The sequence below is a fragment of the Tachypleus tridentatus genome, chromosome 1 (assembly GCF_004210375.1).
Source record: "Tachypleus tridentatus isolate NWPU-2018 chromosome 1, ASM421037v1, whole genome shotgun sequence".
NCBI lineage: Eukaryota > Metazoa > Arthropoda > Merostomata > Xiphosura > Limulidae > Tachypleus > Tachypleus tridentatus.
In genome coordinates, this window is record NC_134825.1 from 42,919,191 (window position 1) to 42,936,457 (window position 17,267).

Here is a 17,267-nt window from a genome sequence, read left to right on the forward strand (position 1 = left end):
TTGCCCTAATCTTTCTTAATATATTTTTAGAAACACATCCTTTTCTTTTCATTTATCCTAAATTTACCCATTTAAGTTTTTTAAAGGCTGAAAACCTTGAATTAAACATTTTTTAGCTGTCAAGGAATACCATTAAATAAGTACAAAATCAATTATTCAGTTTAACAACTAAATATTATACAATTAATAAAGAGAGAGAAGACATGCAGAGCTTAACAAGTTGTGTGTACATATATTAACAAGCATTTCAACAAAATATTCCAAAATGACTTTAAAAACTATTTTTTCATTTTCTTCTCACTTTAAAAGGCTAATTATCTCCACTTTGAAAAATATCAGTTATTACATATAAACTCAACCTTTTTTTAGTATATTCTACTTTGAAGTGGCATACTTGCTACACTTTTATTACAGCATATGCATATAATTTCTTTTCAACTAATTCAAGTTATATTTTATGATAAGTTAACAGGAATTCACAAAGCTATTAAAACAGAAGGAGAATGATAAGTGATACACGTACCTAAAATGTTGAAAACTAATGTAGCCAGTGTCATCTGCATCCACTTCTTTTAATGACAGATATAATTCAGAATTCTTTCCATTCAAAATTTGCTCTAATTTCTGCATAACTTTGGTGATATCAGCTTTTGGAAACTTTGAATAACATAAATTAAAAAGAAAAAAGCACTTATGCTCACTTTTTTCTTATTAAATAAGAACAACACATTCATTACATTCATTAATAAATGCATACATGAAGCTGAATGTTTATTCTGACATTACAACTTTATAACTCAAGTTTACTAATTTCTAGACTAAGGTTATAAAAATTTCAAACTGCTAGTTTTATATTTCATATTGGATACCTTATGAAGTTAAATAAATAATATACAAGAAATAGACAATACTGTGAGAAATACAGAAAAGTTGGTAACATAATTCAATAGTATTATATAAGTTAACTTGTAACACTGCCTACATATAGGTTAATCAAATGTTCAGTATTTTTATACTAGCTTGTTGAATACCTTCAAAACATAAACTAATCACAAAAAGTAGCAAGAAAAGGGACTAATGCAGTCACATATGTGAGAAAAAACATATATATATATATATATGACTATAAGTTAATATTGTACTTCACCAATAACAGTCTATTTTTACTAGATGGGTTTTCATTACTCTCATAAATGGAAATACGTTTTCTATTTCACACATGGTATAATCAATAACTTTCACAATTATTCTATCAAACCCAGTCTTGCATGTTCATTGATTTAAGTAATTTATTCAACAAAATATGGAAAATAAACTTATCACTCTTTTATACCAAGTATGGATCAGTGAAGAGATCTTAGACCTCTTAAACACAAGAAAAACGAAAGCATAATTTAATAATTTAATAATATGCAAGATAAATTAACCTCATCTTGTTTTCAATTTATCTAAATGATATTCACAAAAAATTCCCAAAGCTGATGATATAATAATATGTCATCTGCAATGCTTTAAAAAAGGTTTTGAAATATGCAAGTTAATTAAAACTAACAACCAATCCAAGTAAATCTATGTCTGCATTTTTCACAACTAATGAACACTTACATTCGTGGAAACCTCAAATAAAACATAATAATGAGGTTATATCTTGGAGTAAAACCCTCTAATATCTAGGAGTACCTCTAAATCCAGGTATGATCTTTACTCAACCAATCAATGTTAGCTATTAAAGCTAAGAAAAGGTTAAATATCTTGCTGAAACTGTTCAGGATGCTGACCATGTCTCAAGTCTATTTCCATCTCATTTATAAGACCACTCTTACTATATGCCATACCTGCATGGACCTGTACCTCAAAATCAAACTGGAATGAAATAAGTAAAATCCATTATAGTGCTGCCAAAATTAAATGTTGCTAAAGAAATAGTTGTCTCAGTATTACATCTGAACTTAAGGCAGACCTCCCTCCATTAAGGTCGCTAGGGCAGCTTCAAGCACTAAAATATATAAAATACAGCCCTACAACATAAACATATAACAGAACAACAAATTAAAAAATGGAAACAAAGAACAAGAAAAAAAATTAAAGTCTTCAAAACAGGAAACAAATAGAAATATTTCCTGATATTATTCTAACTGAATCAAAGCAAGTATTAAAACCTAAACCACACAGGAACAGAAATGTCCTGATAATAAACACTAACCTGGAGAAGATCTCAGCAAAATCACATGAACATCCAGACTTTTTCACAACTTTGAGTCCAAAACTCATGAACAGCATTGATAAGGATGTTATTATCTATACAAATGGCTTCCTCCTAGAAGATGAAGTTTCTGAAATAGGAATCTATAATACATCTTCAGTATAATCACTAGAAATATCACTCGATAACACCATTGCCACTTCCATTTTCAAGGCTTAAATCATTTCCATCAAAGAGGTCATCTTCCTCATAGATAAAAGTTTGTTCCATAAAATTCACAATATTAATAGATTAACAAACTGCAGTCAAAGCAATAGAAAAGTATTTTACCATTAAAATTGCAAAAAATTTATAAAAATTACATAATTGTAGAGAAGTTAAGATTCTTTGAATTCCTTCACATGTGGGAGCCCCAGAAAACAAAAAAACTGATATCCTGGCAAAAAAATAATTATGAATCACGATCTGAGAAATAAAAACCAAATGCACCAGATGCATCAACTGCAAACAATAGAGAGAAAATGGATGCAAGAATGATCCAAAAAAATTAATCACATACAGCTAGAACTCAGGAAGTAAACCTAATGCCACTATCAAAAGGAGTTTAAATGGATAAGATACAACCTGCATTGCAAGATTTAAACCTGGATACCTCAGGTACATAAAATTTCAAAATGGAATAAAAACCCACCTAACTGTGCAAAATTCAATAGGGAGAAAGCAAATGCTTACCATATACTAATGTGTTTAGAAATTACAACTGACGAACTTCATGATAACCCAGGGAGAATTTTTAGTTTAGTGGATGCACATGCACTATCTTTGTAACCTGTTTTAGGGATAAGAGCCACCAACATAAAGTAAAATATAATTTCATGGGAGCCATAAAATTTCTTCTATGAAGGATTGTTCATGATCTATTGTAACAATCTGCATAACCAATCTCCTCAACTCTGGTCATCCATGTGGTTTGTGACTTCACAGGTTGAAATCTTTTCATTACAATTCAGTGGAATACAGCATGTTACTAAATTTTTGCCAAGGAATTTGTTATTATAGCTATAAATGCAAGTTAAAAAATCCAGAGAATGGGAAAACCATGCATACTAACACACTGACACAAATACAGTGTGAGGAAATAACATCTTTATTTGTACGAAATGGATGTCAGTAAGGTATAGCTCCATCAGGGCAAAGCACAATCAGTCAACTATATAATTACTTCTACCAGAAAAGCTACTAAAATTGGACAATAATAGTTACTATTAGTAATAACTTGTCTTAACTATAAATAAAAATCAAACTACAAGAAACTTCTATGGCTACTCTGACCAAGATCATCAGTTGAGTATCCTCGCTTCTTGTGTGTTTTCAGCTGTTAACCGAAGAACACCCAACAAGATTGGGTCTGTTAAGCAGTATTATCGAGCACTAAAGCAAAAATTGTCATACATAAAGTTCTATGTATCATGCCTATCACATTTTGTCAATGTAGTTATTACTACTTGAGAAATTTAAAGTTATATATTATTCTAACTAACACTATATGTAACTAAAATACATATTTAAGTTTCAAAATTCAATCCTTTGTAAATTACTACGACCTACATAAACACATACAAAGTTATGTCCTATTTAGTACGTCACAAGTTCCCACTGAATGCTTACACAACGACAGCATGGTCTATATAAATATATGGCTGCTAAAGTATCTGGTCTAGTTCTAACCCATCTCTAGTTCCTTTACAGGATGCAAGTAGAAATGAGAATTCATACTACGTTATTCACAGACATATTATATGCTGTTATGTGTCTTAAGATTACTCAAAGAGGCCTTTGGAAGTCCTTTTTTACCATTGTTGATGGACTTAAGAAAGCAGGTAAATTGAAATCAAAAAGAGACTTTTACCCCAATGTAACGTGTAATAGCTTTCTACAGTAGAAACTAAATTAAATAGTAACAGTCTATAAACAGGATCATCACAAATATGGTATAACAAGTGTCTGTAAAAGACTTCATCCTTGTATCATTACTACAGATCATGAACAAACCTTCTGCAGTCCACTTGAATTATTTCTGAGAAAATGTAAAATGAAAAGAAATCTTACTTCAGTTAGGATAAGCTGTAACAGACCTTCTAGTAAAGGAAAAAAAAACAGTAACTCAACATATCTATCTTCATGATTAATATATACTTGTGTGATCACTTACTCAATCTACCATTTTAGATCATAAAAGTATCTACCATCAATGATATAAATGTATGTAATGTACAACATTAAAGCTCTTATAAAACGTTACATCAAAAATACAACAGTATTAGTGCCAAATCTCTCTTGAGGGGTTTAGTATGCCCCATCCTTATATACTTAATATTGTGGCTACATTTTTAGCAGTATTTGTTTAGTTCTTAAAATCAGTAAGCTAGAATTACTATATTCAAGTACAGGTGTAACTGCATTTGCTGTTCATCTACCATATTTAATTTATCAACAGACATACCTGTTCTGGATGTTGTTCCATATAGTTTAGAGCAAATTCATCTGCATCAGTGAGCAAAAACTTCAAACCAACAATATTGAGTACTGCACCGATGTACATATCACTGACTGTATAATACTGAGAAAAAGTGCTAGTTGAATCTGGTGTTTTCACTTTACCTCTCTCAAGAAACTTTCCTCCAGCAAGTCCTATATGTTATATAGTGTACAATATTAGTTGTCAAAACAAATACTAAATAGTGGCATATGTAAATTTCACACCTCAATTTCGTTCTTACTATATGAAATAAGTGTATTAAATATTTTTTTATTTTCTTGAGTGAAATAAAATTATTTATTTCATTCACACATTAGATGCTATAGAATGTTTGGCTAAAACACAATACTGCTAACAATAAGTGAAAAAAAATATTTTATCTAAATTGTTTTAACGTTTTTATTAAATCATAAAACTTCTTTCAATGTTTCAAAGTTATCTAAACTTTCAAAACTTATACGTTATGTAATACAGCATTAAATTGATGATATCAAAAAGGTTCATATTTTTAAAAAAAACATTAATTAAAATTTTAAAATATTTTAAATTAGTCATATTATAATATCTGTGGTTGGAATTATTTTGAAAATTCAAGCAGATCTCAGAAGTCCTTTGAAAAGAAAAAAAACTTATTTACCAACCTACCTTAAAAGAAATCAGCAAGACAAAGCTTTCTTCTGAAAGTTTGAATATTATACATTAATAGATGAGAAAAAAGGTGTTTTAAAGTCTAAAACTCAAGTTATTTATTTGTTGTAATTCTTTTATTCATACCTAAAAAGGATTGAAATATCATATAACAGTCTGAAGTTTATTCCACTTTGATAAAATGTTTGTAATTAACATTTTTAACTCTAGAATTACTACTGGGGTTCATACAGATCCTCTAAAAGCTTTTATAAAAGAATTATAAGTGTTTATTGTACCATACTGCTTAGTGATCCATGACATATTGGTTACAAGGTTCTTAATAAGGCTTATATGGATCACACAAACTATTTCCTATATTTTACAAACATAATAAATTATTTCATCATATTACTTAGTATGATGCAACATACAATAACCTACTTCTTCATAATGATTCTATTCCTTATTGTATTATACTGAGTTATCTTTTAACTTCATTTGAATCTCTTCTTTAATAACTTTTCAATGAGCAAAATGAGTTTCACTGGCAATTCTGAAAATGAATAAAAATAATGTGACATCAAGTAAAGAAAGTGAAGATCATTCATCTATTGATGAAAATGCTCATGGTACAACAACAAGTTCAGATGAAAATGAGGTTGTTAAGGAAAGTTATGCTGATAAAAAAACATAAATATATTTCTTGAAAACAAAGTAAAGAACAAGGCTCAATGGTGTGTTTTACAACCTCAAACAACAGCCAACTGGGACCATATCATTCTCTAATCTTTGGAAAAAGACAGGAATAACTAGACACACAAGACAAAATAGTGAGATAGCATTGTCTTCATTAAATTTGTTGTTTTTTTTTAAAAAGCATTATGGAGGAAGTGCTAAAATAGACAGCGAAGCTGCATATTGAAAGAAAAATGGGTTCACTTATATTCCAACAAGCTGCAATGTTTCTTCCATGTGGTGGTGTTAGCTGGTGTTTATATATCAAAGAATGAAACAGCTCCGAAACCAGAAGAGTGGTAGACCAGATGTAAAATATTCCTTCAAATTTCAAGGTGTTTTCAAAATAATAATGATGAAGAATGAAGAAAAAAATGGAAAAAGTTCATTTTATAAAAAAAATCACCTTAAATGAAGGAGTACAAATTTTTCAGCAGTGTTGTTCAATGTGACCATTGATGAGAAAGTAAACACATTTTATGATAGATGCCACTTTAAACAATATGTTCCAGACAGACTTAAAAAATAATTGCATCAAAAGTTTTGTGTCTTATGACACAGCCTATGTTTATAACAAGCAAATGCATACAGGGAGAGAAGGACAGCATAAGAGAACAAAACCAAAGAGAGAAGGTTGAACTAAATACTTTCCAATGGTGGAAGACATTGGAAACAATGTAATTTATGATAATTTCTTTACGACGTTGAAGTTGGCTATGAAATTCCTGAATATTTAAATAACCATACTTGTTACAATAAAAACAAACAAAATGGAACTGCCATCAGAGATGATGTCAGTGAAATTGCTGCTCTAGCTTCCAATTTTCCAAAGAAGATAAAAGCAGTTATGCTTCTAAATGCTACACATGATCAACCACAAACAGACAATAATAAACCAGCTAAAAAGCCAGTGATGATGATCCCAGGCCACAAGAGTACCAGTCTTTTACACAGAATATTAGATCTGTCATAATCCAATTTGTTTATATTTCCCTTGACCACAATTATGAAATGGAACTACTCATATTACAGGAAAGTATTTTACCAACTGAGATACAGGATGAACTTGTTAAAAATTGTTAGTGTGATACTTCTTAACACCTCAAACTATTACATTCTTCTCCCAGACAAGGCCCATTCTTGAGCTTTCACATGAAGTCATAGGATAACCACTTTTAATCTTCCAATTTCCTTGAAATAATTTCAATTCTTTAAATCTTCCACATGCAGGATTTCAACCCAAATTCATTTGTACTGTAAATGAATACTCTAGAAACTGTTAACTATTGTTAGTAAGGCACTCTTTAACAATACAAAATACCACACCTATAAGTGATTTTGTTTTGCCAATTTTTCTTGACCCTGATTGGCATAAAGAAAGATTACATAGAAACACCATTTTGCACACACAAGATAGTAACCCAATGCAACAGAATCTGACAACAGCTACAAAATTAAAGAATGACATTACTAGATAGCATAGTTGTTGCAAATTCTGCTGTTAAAAATTGAAAAGGAAATGTACAAACACTTGTGAAAAGTTCCAAAATTTTATGTAAAAAAAGCATTCCAATTTCTTATATAACAGCTATGATGTTGAAAATTATCTTTAAATTTATATAAATATGCTTTTTTTTTCAATTTCCACACTACTTTCATTTTCTGATAATCAAATAAATTTTGAAGTTTTATAATGCTAATATTACTGTGTAGTAATCTCAATATAATATCCAGAAGTATTTAGAAACAATCAATAGGGTATTTTTCACATGTATAAGTGCATAAAGTCTACATAGAACACATCACTAATAAATAGTGTAAAAACTGGTCATTAAAAAAAAAACTCACCTGAATTTTGTACTGGAGGTTCATAAATTTGAATTGTATTGTCTGACAAAAAGTAGGAAAGAATGAATGTGCGATCACTGTCTCCTGGGTCAGTAGTGACAAGGCAACATGAAAAACGAAGAACATCAGTCTCTTTCCCACTTCTGTAAGTACAACAAACACTACAGTATTTGGCACCATTCACATTTACTACTATTCTACAAGAAGTTTAAATAATTGTTGACACTGAAAGTGTACCAATCTTTTCTAAAGCATATTGTTCAAAATCGCTTACTAAAACAACTTGTTTCAAAGATAAATTGTTTAAAATCATTTGCTGGTTGGTATTGTATATTGATGAAAATTCTTCATTAATCATCCATACCATATTGATCATTATTGGAATGTATTGTTTAAAATATATTATTTATAACAGTCATTCCAAGGTGTTTAATTTTAAGTAATTCATTCATAATAAGTATTTTAGCAGCCTCTTCTGAGACGTAGGTGTATTTTTCAGGTCATTTATTAATATCAACATTTTACAAGCCATTTTTAAAACAAATTAAGACATTTTAAAATAATTCATTAATACTGTTAACTAAATTTTCACTTATTATAGAATGCAAATACTTCATTTCATGTTAGTGTAGTAAAAACTAAGAAACATTTATAAATTTTTTTATATTTTTATTTCAAAAATATGAAGACGATAAATCAGAAATATTCTAAAATCAAATGCAGTATTACAAACATTATTCTGCTTCTTTTCTCTACAGTTCTTTACTGAAATTGAGTTCTTATTCAAGTAGAGACATGCTACATGACAAACTTGGTAACTTAAAGTACACTAAAGTTGCACAAAAGATGTTCTCCTACTATCAACATACAATTATAGAAAATTTCAATATTAAGAATTTTTTATACAATAAATAATTCATTTTTCTAGTTTAACCAAATCAATATGTAAAACATATTATCACTAAGAAATAACCAATAGTTTGGCCCCATATTTATATATATTTAAAAGTTTAAGCACAAATGACACAAATAAAGTCGTAGGAAAATGTTTTAGAAAAGCTTTGAAGTAAAAGTAAGCATTTCTTTCAATTACTGATCTACCTGAATGTTTTTTTTATATTTATTTTTATTTATTTGTTTTATTGTTGAATGGCAAGTGTTAACTGCATTCTATAAATAAACCATGTTGTAATAAAGAATCTCTTTTGTTGGTATTCCAAATAATATAACATATCATCACAGATTTATGTATAACTTAAACATTTAGTTTTCAAATATGTAAATAATTAAATACAAAACTATGAAGTTCAAATTATTGTACAAAACATTTGATACCAGTCTATGGTTTTAACAAAAGTGCTTTAATTGCAATGATTTTTTCTAAAAGATTTGGGTTATGAGCTGTGGATTAATTTATTCTTGACATATTTCTCATTAGTATTGAATCTTCCAAGAACTTCAAAATATCCATACCAGCAAGATTAATGTTCTAAGAAAATAAAACAAAGTTTTTCATCACATTTTATTTCAAATGAAGATTTAGTACCTGAAATAAATGTTCATAATGGACAGGTAAAATAAATGTTTGTATTTATTCCAGTATAAGTTGATATGTATGATAACTGTGTAGCATTTGTAACTATGGATGAATATTGTCTGTGCATCAAGTATAATGTTGATAAATTTTTGCATCTCAATCACAGATACAGTGGTAGATTGTTTATATTATTTATAAATCTAATAATTTGATGTAATCGTAGACATATAATATAACCTTCTTTTGGTGTGTTAGATGATTGTTGCTATATAATTAAGTCAAAGTTAAAACTTCTACAGAAATGTTTTAAAAAGCTAATATGATTTCTACAAAGTATGGTAAACTTTACAATAAATAGAAATAACATTTGTTTCAAAGCATTATAAAATAATTTCTTTATTAAAATGTACTGTTTTGAATATGAACATACATATTAGATGTATAAAGTATTTATAATAGTTTAAGGAAGTTGATTTTTATATATGTAACAAAGTAATTCAATTGGTTTTCTTTAATGTTTATTTCACAACTTTTGTAAGTTCATATTTGAAAAGGAGTGTGGATCAGTCAGGATAAATCAGAAATACGGGCAAATAAAAAAATTAATTATTTGAATGAAATGTTACTGCTTCAGCATGGGAGTCTGATAAGTATAAGGACCATAGTTTGGAGGGGAGAATTTGCACAACAACTAAAACTGCTACCCACATCTTACCTACTCCTCAAACCTATGCTGCAGTGAAAGATGAGAATATTGATTTATGGATTCTTCAGAATGTTGAATAACTTACGTTTTATTAAATTATAAAAGAAAAGATCAGTAGAAATAAATATTTATTAACTGTAAAACCTATTTAGGTTTAAGTGAAATTTTTTGTAACTAATATTTCTTTATGAGACAACAATGTTCTCTTAAAACTACATTATTTAAAATTATGTTGTTGATTTTTTGCCAGAACATTCCATTTTATTTGTATAATTTCGTTTAAGCTATTACACAAAAATGTTTACAGCAAATGGTATTTCAGATAAAGAGATACCCAAAAGAAGTGCCAAAATTATAATTTTCCTATGCTGAAAATAAACTTTCAATGCATATTTACCTCCTCTCACACAACTAGGTATTTTCGTTCAGTGCTGCCATCTATATGCATAATTGTTTTGCAGGCCACAAGCTTTGAGCTCCACATACTTTACAATCGACTGATGCAAAAGTGTCTTACATGCAAATCATCATGCAACACCCATCTCCTAATAAAAGTGCATCATACTTTCCTGATGCATGTGACTGACTCTCTATATTCAATTCTACTAAACTATCAGTTCTAGTTTTGGCAGAAAATAGCAGCACCAGTTTTCAGTAGGAAGGAAGAGTGAGAAAGGTAAGTAGTGCCTATCAGAAATATATTTTCAGTATAGGAAAATAATAGTTTCTGATATGATACATTGCTTTCTCTCACATAAATAGCTAGAATCCCACCCTGAATAGGTGAATGGACTAATGCAAGGAAATATAAGAAATATCTTTCAAAGGCATCCAAAGGACACCCTAAAAGTGTAGATCCTCACAACACAGGATCATATATGGGAGACCATACCACTCCTGTATCTGGTTACTTATCGCCTGGTATGGAAAGAGGTATTGCAGACACGAGCAGAAAACATCAACAGCTAGAATCCCGAAGAGAATGGGTGAAGGGACTGATGCAAAGAAAAGAAATAAGCATCCAAAGGAAACCTTAAAAGAGTAGATCCTCACAGTATGGGATCATATATAGGAGACTAGACTGCTTCTGTACAAGGTATACTCTTTGCCCAATGTGGAAAGAGATATCACAAACATGAGCAGAAAATGGGAGGAACTCCTCCAAAAGAGGAATAACAGTAGTTGGATAGGGATTTGAACCACACAATATTGGAACCTCAATCCCTTAAAGTACACCAATGTGTGTGAGAGTAAAAGGATGTGCCTCAGGTGTAAGTAAGTCAACTGAATACAAAATACAAGTCACCAGAAACTGACATCCATGCAGGGGTAGAATAAGTATCATACTGTCATTAAGTCAACTACAATCCAAAACCCAGGCCACTGGGAACTGACATCCACATGGAGTAGGAAAGAGGAGTATACTGGCAGTAAGTAAACTACAATCCAAAACCTAGCCTCATGGTAGGGGAAAGAATGAAAATTGTATCATCTTGGCCTCAATATTATCAGACCTCTACTGTCTCAAAAACAAAATACTTAGCATAAACCCTCTTATCCAGGGAAGAAGGGAACCAAATACTGAGAAGAAGAGATATCATGTAACAAAGAAGAACGTGGATCATAAAAGTTCAGTTTGTCATATTCAGGAGAAAAAGTGGCAAGATTAGGAGAAGCAGATTGACTCACATAACAATCAATATCACAGTGGATGATAGATAGGAAGTGAAAAAATGAGTCACCTTAATGTGTAGCCTGTGTGAGAATGCTAGTTGAAGGTATGGTATCTGAAGTGGTAACTTGAATATTGGAATTCATTGTATAAAATTGAAAGTCAAACACAAGTGTTTGATTTAAAAAAAAAAAAAAACTGAGATAATAAGTTATCTAAAAAGTTGTTAACTGTTGAAAAGAAAAATTAACAAAATCCACTTTAGAATAATAACTAAAAAATCTCACAAAGTTGATTAAATTTGAAGAGCACAAAGAAAACACACCTTGACACGAGTACTGTCAAATGAGAAATGAGTTCATTAGAATCAAAGAGAGAAAATCACATTTATCAGGAGAGTGTGCTGCACTCTTATTGGTGAAGTATTGTCACATGATATTTACATTTAAGATGCATTTAAATCAGTTAAGTGTAAAGTATGTAGGAAATCAAGGCTTGTGGCATGCAAAAATATATTTTTGTATATATAGGGCTGCACTGAATGAGATTAGTATTTATGTGAAAGGAAGTAATGTACTACATCAGAAATAAAGTTTTTGTGACAGCTTTTGCATTGTCATGGTTTGTTTGAAAAACAATTAATATATAGTATGTTTTACTTGTTTAAGAAACCTAATGTTCAGAAAAATAATTTTATGAAAACAGCTTTTTTGTGTGCTATGTAGTATAACCATACACTGTAATTCTTTAGCTGTTGTGATATTCAAAGTCAGTTTTACATTTACTTGGAATCAGTACAGGCACCAGCTGCTTCATACAAGTGTCAGCAGTAGTAATGCAAATGGTGACAAGGCAACAATCTGTCTCTGTCATTCTAAAATACTGTTAGTGATAGATACTAGATAAACAATAATACTAACTGTGAGATCACTCACAGTCAATCACATTTATATCATAGTTAAAGAGAGGTGACTTTTCACTTTTATAAAATTAAAACTTCTCCAGTATTATAATCAATTTTATACCATAATTCACTCTTCAAAGAGCAAGAGATAGTGAGTTACATATTTTATATCTCGACCATGACGACTTAATGTCAATAATAATTCACATTTGTGATGCTCTTTCCAAAACTAGCTCTGCACAGATAACAAAACTTTTTTGCACTTCAATTCAAATATTTAAAGATGTTTATTAGTGTCAGAGATAATTAATAAGAAAACATAGTCATAATTCAATCTTATTTATGTGTAAATCATCAACTAAAATATATTTTAGTAATTTCTTTAAACTAGATTTAAGCCTTCAAAATAAGTATTAACTGAATATATGCACAGCTTGAGTGTATTTATTATATTTAAGCTTGGTTTTGATTTGTTTGGAATTTCTTGTAAAGCTATGCCATGCCTATCTGCACTAACTACTCATAATTTAGCAATAAAAACAAAACAGAAAGCTGCTAGTCATCACAACCTGCTACCAACTCTTTTTTCCAACAAATAGGGGGACTAACTGTCACTTATTATAATGCCCCCAATGCTGAAAAGGCAAACATGTTTGGTAGGACAAGGATATGATATTTAAGTAATCTAACATCAGAATTATCTATACTGAACTCGAGCTGTATTGTACATATCTCTTGGTTTGTAAATACATGTCTAACACAATCTGTGCAACTGATATTTTGATTTTTCTATTTCTGTAATATGGAGTTTTAAACTAGAAGTTAAGATCAATATTGTATCTGTTGTCTTGACAATGCTAGTTTTTACCTTGATAGCATACCAACTTACACATATGCTCGAAGTAATAAATCTACAATTAAATTGCATATTCTTATTTTGTTGTTGTTGTTGCTTTATATTCTTTATTACTTGAACTTACAATATTAAACTAATTAAAATAACGACAGCAAATCAAACACATTACCCTTCTTGTTCAATTTGCAAGGAGAAGGTTTTCTTAGGTAATTTAGGAAGTAGTGACGAACAATTCCCTAGAGAGTCTTCTTCTGAACCAAAACCATTATATGATGGGTGTTGATTTTTAAGTGAGAGGATGTTGTCTTTCTGAGGCATATCAAGAGGCTTCATTGCTGATAGTCATTAAAATATTATAAGAAATAAATATCTAATTGTTTTTTACTTTTAACATATTATTACTACAAACCTAATAATGCAAAAATGACTGATAACATTGCATACAAATTCCCCTTTATATTTTTCATATGAAGCCACTCATTGTAAGCTTCATACAAAACAACTCATGAACAGAAACAGTAAAACAACATACAGCTATTATCCTATTTTATAATTTTAACATACCTAAAAGTAACTCATAAGTGTACTTTAACAAGCATAATTAAAACAACTGTTTCATTTTCAGAATTAACCAAAAATAAATCATGTGTTGTAGTTTATACAGGTTCATAACACCTGAGGAATGTGCAAGTTTGCATTCCCCTTTAATTTTTATATTGTGTGAAGCTAAATAAAAGTTTAATTTTGTTTTCAGAATTAACCAAAAAATAAATCATGTGTTGTAGTTTATACAGGTTCATAACACCTGAGGAATGTGCAAGTTTGCAAAAAAAATTATTATTAGAAAGTATTTTTAAAACCTTTTGTTAAAAAGTTTCAAACATAATTTTTTTCTACACCAAATATGTATTTCCAATTGGTACTTACCTCCTTTCACAAGATTAACTATTATTTTTCATTGCTATTCTCTGAATGCAAACTTTTTCTTTACACATGCCACAAGCCTTGTGCTCTCCCCTTGTTGGAATAGTACATTCCAACATATCTCTCATGCATCATCTGTCAACCAATAGTAGTATAGTATGCACACTTAACAAATGTAATTCCCTTTACCGAACCTTCACTTCAAAGTTTGGCAAAAGATGTGTGCACTGGAAAAGTGGTGAAGAAGGGTGGGAAGTGTGAGAAATGCATTTTCAGTATAGAAAAATTATAACTTCCAACATGGACCTACCTTCTCTCACAAGATTAGCTATAACCCCACACTAAGAAGGAGGAGGTATCTATGCAAGGGAACAATAAAAGCACTATTTGAAATGTCTGAAGGATATCCTTGACCATAAGAAAAGAGTTCTGATGACCAGAGTAGGGGAACCACACTTCTTCTGAAGCAGGTACTCACTACCCATGTGTATACATTTGTAAAATACAAAGACATAAATCATGAGGTGCAGAGTGGCTATGCACATCAGACTATACTCAGCAAGGTAATCACATCCAAAAAAGTGCACAGAGTGAACACAATATCCTATTTTGAAAAGCAGACTATACACAGTTCTTCACTCAAAGCATGGCAAGGATGGGTGAGGGAGAGGAACTGGCATGTCTGCTGAAGTATGAAAACCACTGCAGAGCATCACACAAAGAAGGAAGAAGGTAAATGGTAGCAAAAGAGGATCCTGTGCAAGGATTTATCATATGTAAAGTACCTACTGCAGGAATCCCACATGGACCCTGAAATATTCAACCTCCTCATGCACAACAGCAGATAAATCCATTGCCAGAGCATGTGCACCTGAGGCCCACAAAAATGCCAGTTGTTGGTGTAACTCCCAATGTGGTAGGATAACTTCATAATACCTTGCACAGAAAAGTTTCACAAAATTTGAGTGCAAAATAAAGCAAGTTTAATTAACTGAGAAATTAAAAAAATTGAATGACTTAAGAAATCAAATGAAGTTGAAAATGAACCACTTCACGAGGAAAACAAAATCAAACACATAGCAATAAATAAATAAAAATAAAAAGTACATATGACCATGAACACTACCAAATAAGATGTGAAGGTAGAGACATATGCATCACATGATGATTTGCATGAGAGATACATTGGAATGTACTATTTCAACAAGAGGAGAGTGCAAGGCTTGTGGCATGAGTAAAGAAAAATTGAACAAGAATAGCTAATCTTGTGAAAGGTTTATTTCTTTTCTGAATGTTGTGCAAAGCTACAAGAGGGCTACCTGCACTAGCTTTTCCTAATATGGCAGTATAAAATTAGAGGGAAAGCAGCTAGTCATCACCACCCACCACCAACCCTTTGGTTGGCCATAACATTGTAATGTTCCCAAGGCTGAAAGGGAGAGCATGTTTGGTGTGAAAGGGATTTGAACCCACAAACCTCAGATTGTGATTTGAGTGCTCTAACCACCTGGCCATGTCAGACCACATATAAAAGGAGGTAATTACAGTATCAGAATTTAATATATAGAAATACATCAACAGTAGTTGCATTAAAATTATCATTGTTTATTTTTCAAATTGATCACATGCATTCAAACTTTCATAAACAAGTCCATGTGTATACCCTGTCATTTTGAAACAATCACTGATGCATTTCTGTCACTTTTTTGTGTCTTTAGCAAGGATTATGTGTATCAAAGATTCTTCTCATCACTGATATATTGAAAATTTTCTAGTATTCTAGTAAATTTAAATAAAAATGTAAGATATCTACAAAAACAACCTTATAAGGAAATAATTACCCAGGCCATACTTGGCATGATAATATTGTTTTGTAAATTCATCACAATCATACAAGAGAAAATTTCTTCCCCAAACGTTGATAGTAACCCCTATTCTAAGATCACTATCACGATAAGACTCCATGTTTCTGGATCCAACCTGGAAAATATTAACAAATTTGAATCAAAAATATGTTTTAATAAACATTATTTTATGAATATGTACAAGGTCAACAAAATAACTGCAAGTTAACATTTTTTATTACTTTAACAAATCACCCATTTAATAATTCACTGACAGGACCTAAAATTATTTTTCATGAAGAAAGTATAGAAAACCTTTTATAACGTTAAAAATTGATAAATATACTAAAACTTATATTATGGAAAAACCTATGAGTTAACTAAACAAGAAATGCTATATCAAAAACAATTATCAGATGCAAAACAATTAATTTTTTTACCAATACATCACACAAAATATATACATAATGACATATTTTAGGATCTCCCTCAGTGAAGCCTGTGTGTTGTGAATGACTTTGACTGATTAAATATGTTTATGGCTGTAAAATAGGATACTCTGGTGGTACAATTTTACTGGCATTCATGTTCATATAATTTTAAACACCTTTTTTTACATGTAAAATTGGAGTCAAAATTAAAACTATATACAAAGAATAATCTCACATACTAAAAGACAGATGCAAAATAAACCCCAAATAAATGTATTTAATTAACTAATAGGTACTTACATTTTTCATTTTTTCTTAAAACAGTGTCCCACCTTAAATTTGTAATGGGACACTTGTCTCACTTCCTTCTAAAACCGTTTCTATGCAGTTAGAATGGTAAAAGCTAAAATTACTACCATACATTAATATACAAATATT

At 30.3% G+C, this 17,267-nt stretch overlaps 1 protein-coding gene across 3 annotated transcripts in view; it reads right to left on the bottom strand.

Moving 5' to 3' along the window:
- LOC143247095 (EF-hand domain-containing family member C2-like) overlaps positions 1-17,267 on the bottom strand; it is a 53,682-nt gene that overhangs the window by 12,592 nt on the left and 23,823 nt on the right. For all 3 annotated transcript variants that reach the window (XR_013026373.1, XM_076494565.1, XM_076494555.1), the window contains exons 7-11: positions 16,396-16,534; positions 13,800-13,965; positions 7,956-8,098; positions 4,707-4,894; positions 524-657 (exon numbers count right to left, since the gene is read on the bottom strand). Coding sequence is in view for 2 of the 3 variants with exons in the window: in XM_076494565.1 (XP_076350680.1) it covers positions 524-657; positions 4,707-4,894; positions 7,956-8,098; positions 13,800-13,965; positions 16,396-16,534 (770 nt within the window). In the remaining variant the exon portion in view is untranslated. The remainder of the gene's footprint in view (positions 1-523; positions 658-4,706; positions 4,895-7,955; positions 8,099-13,799; positions 13,966-16,395; positions 16,535-17,267) is intronic.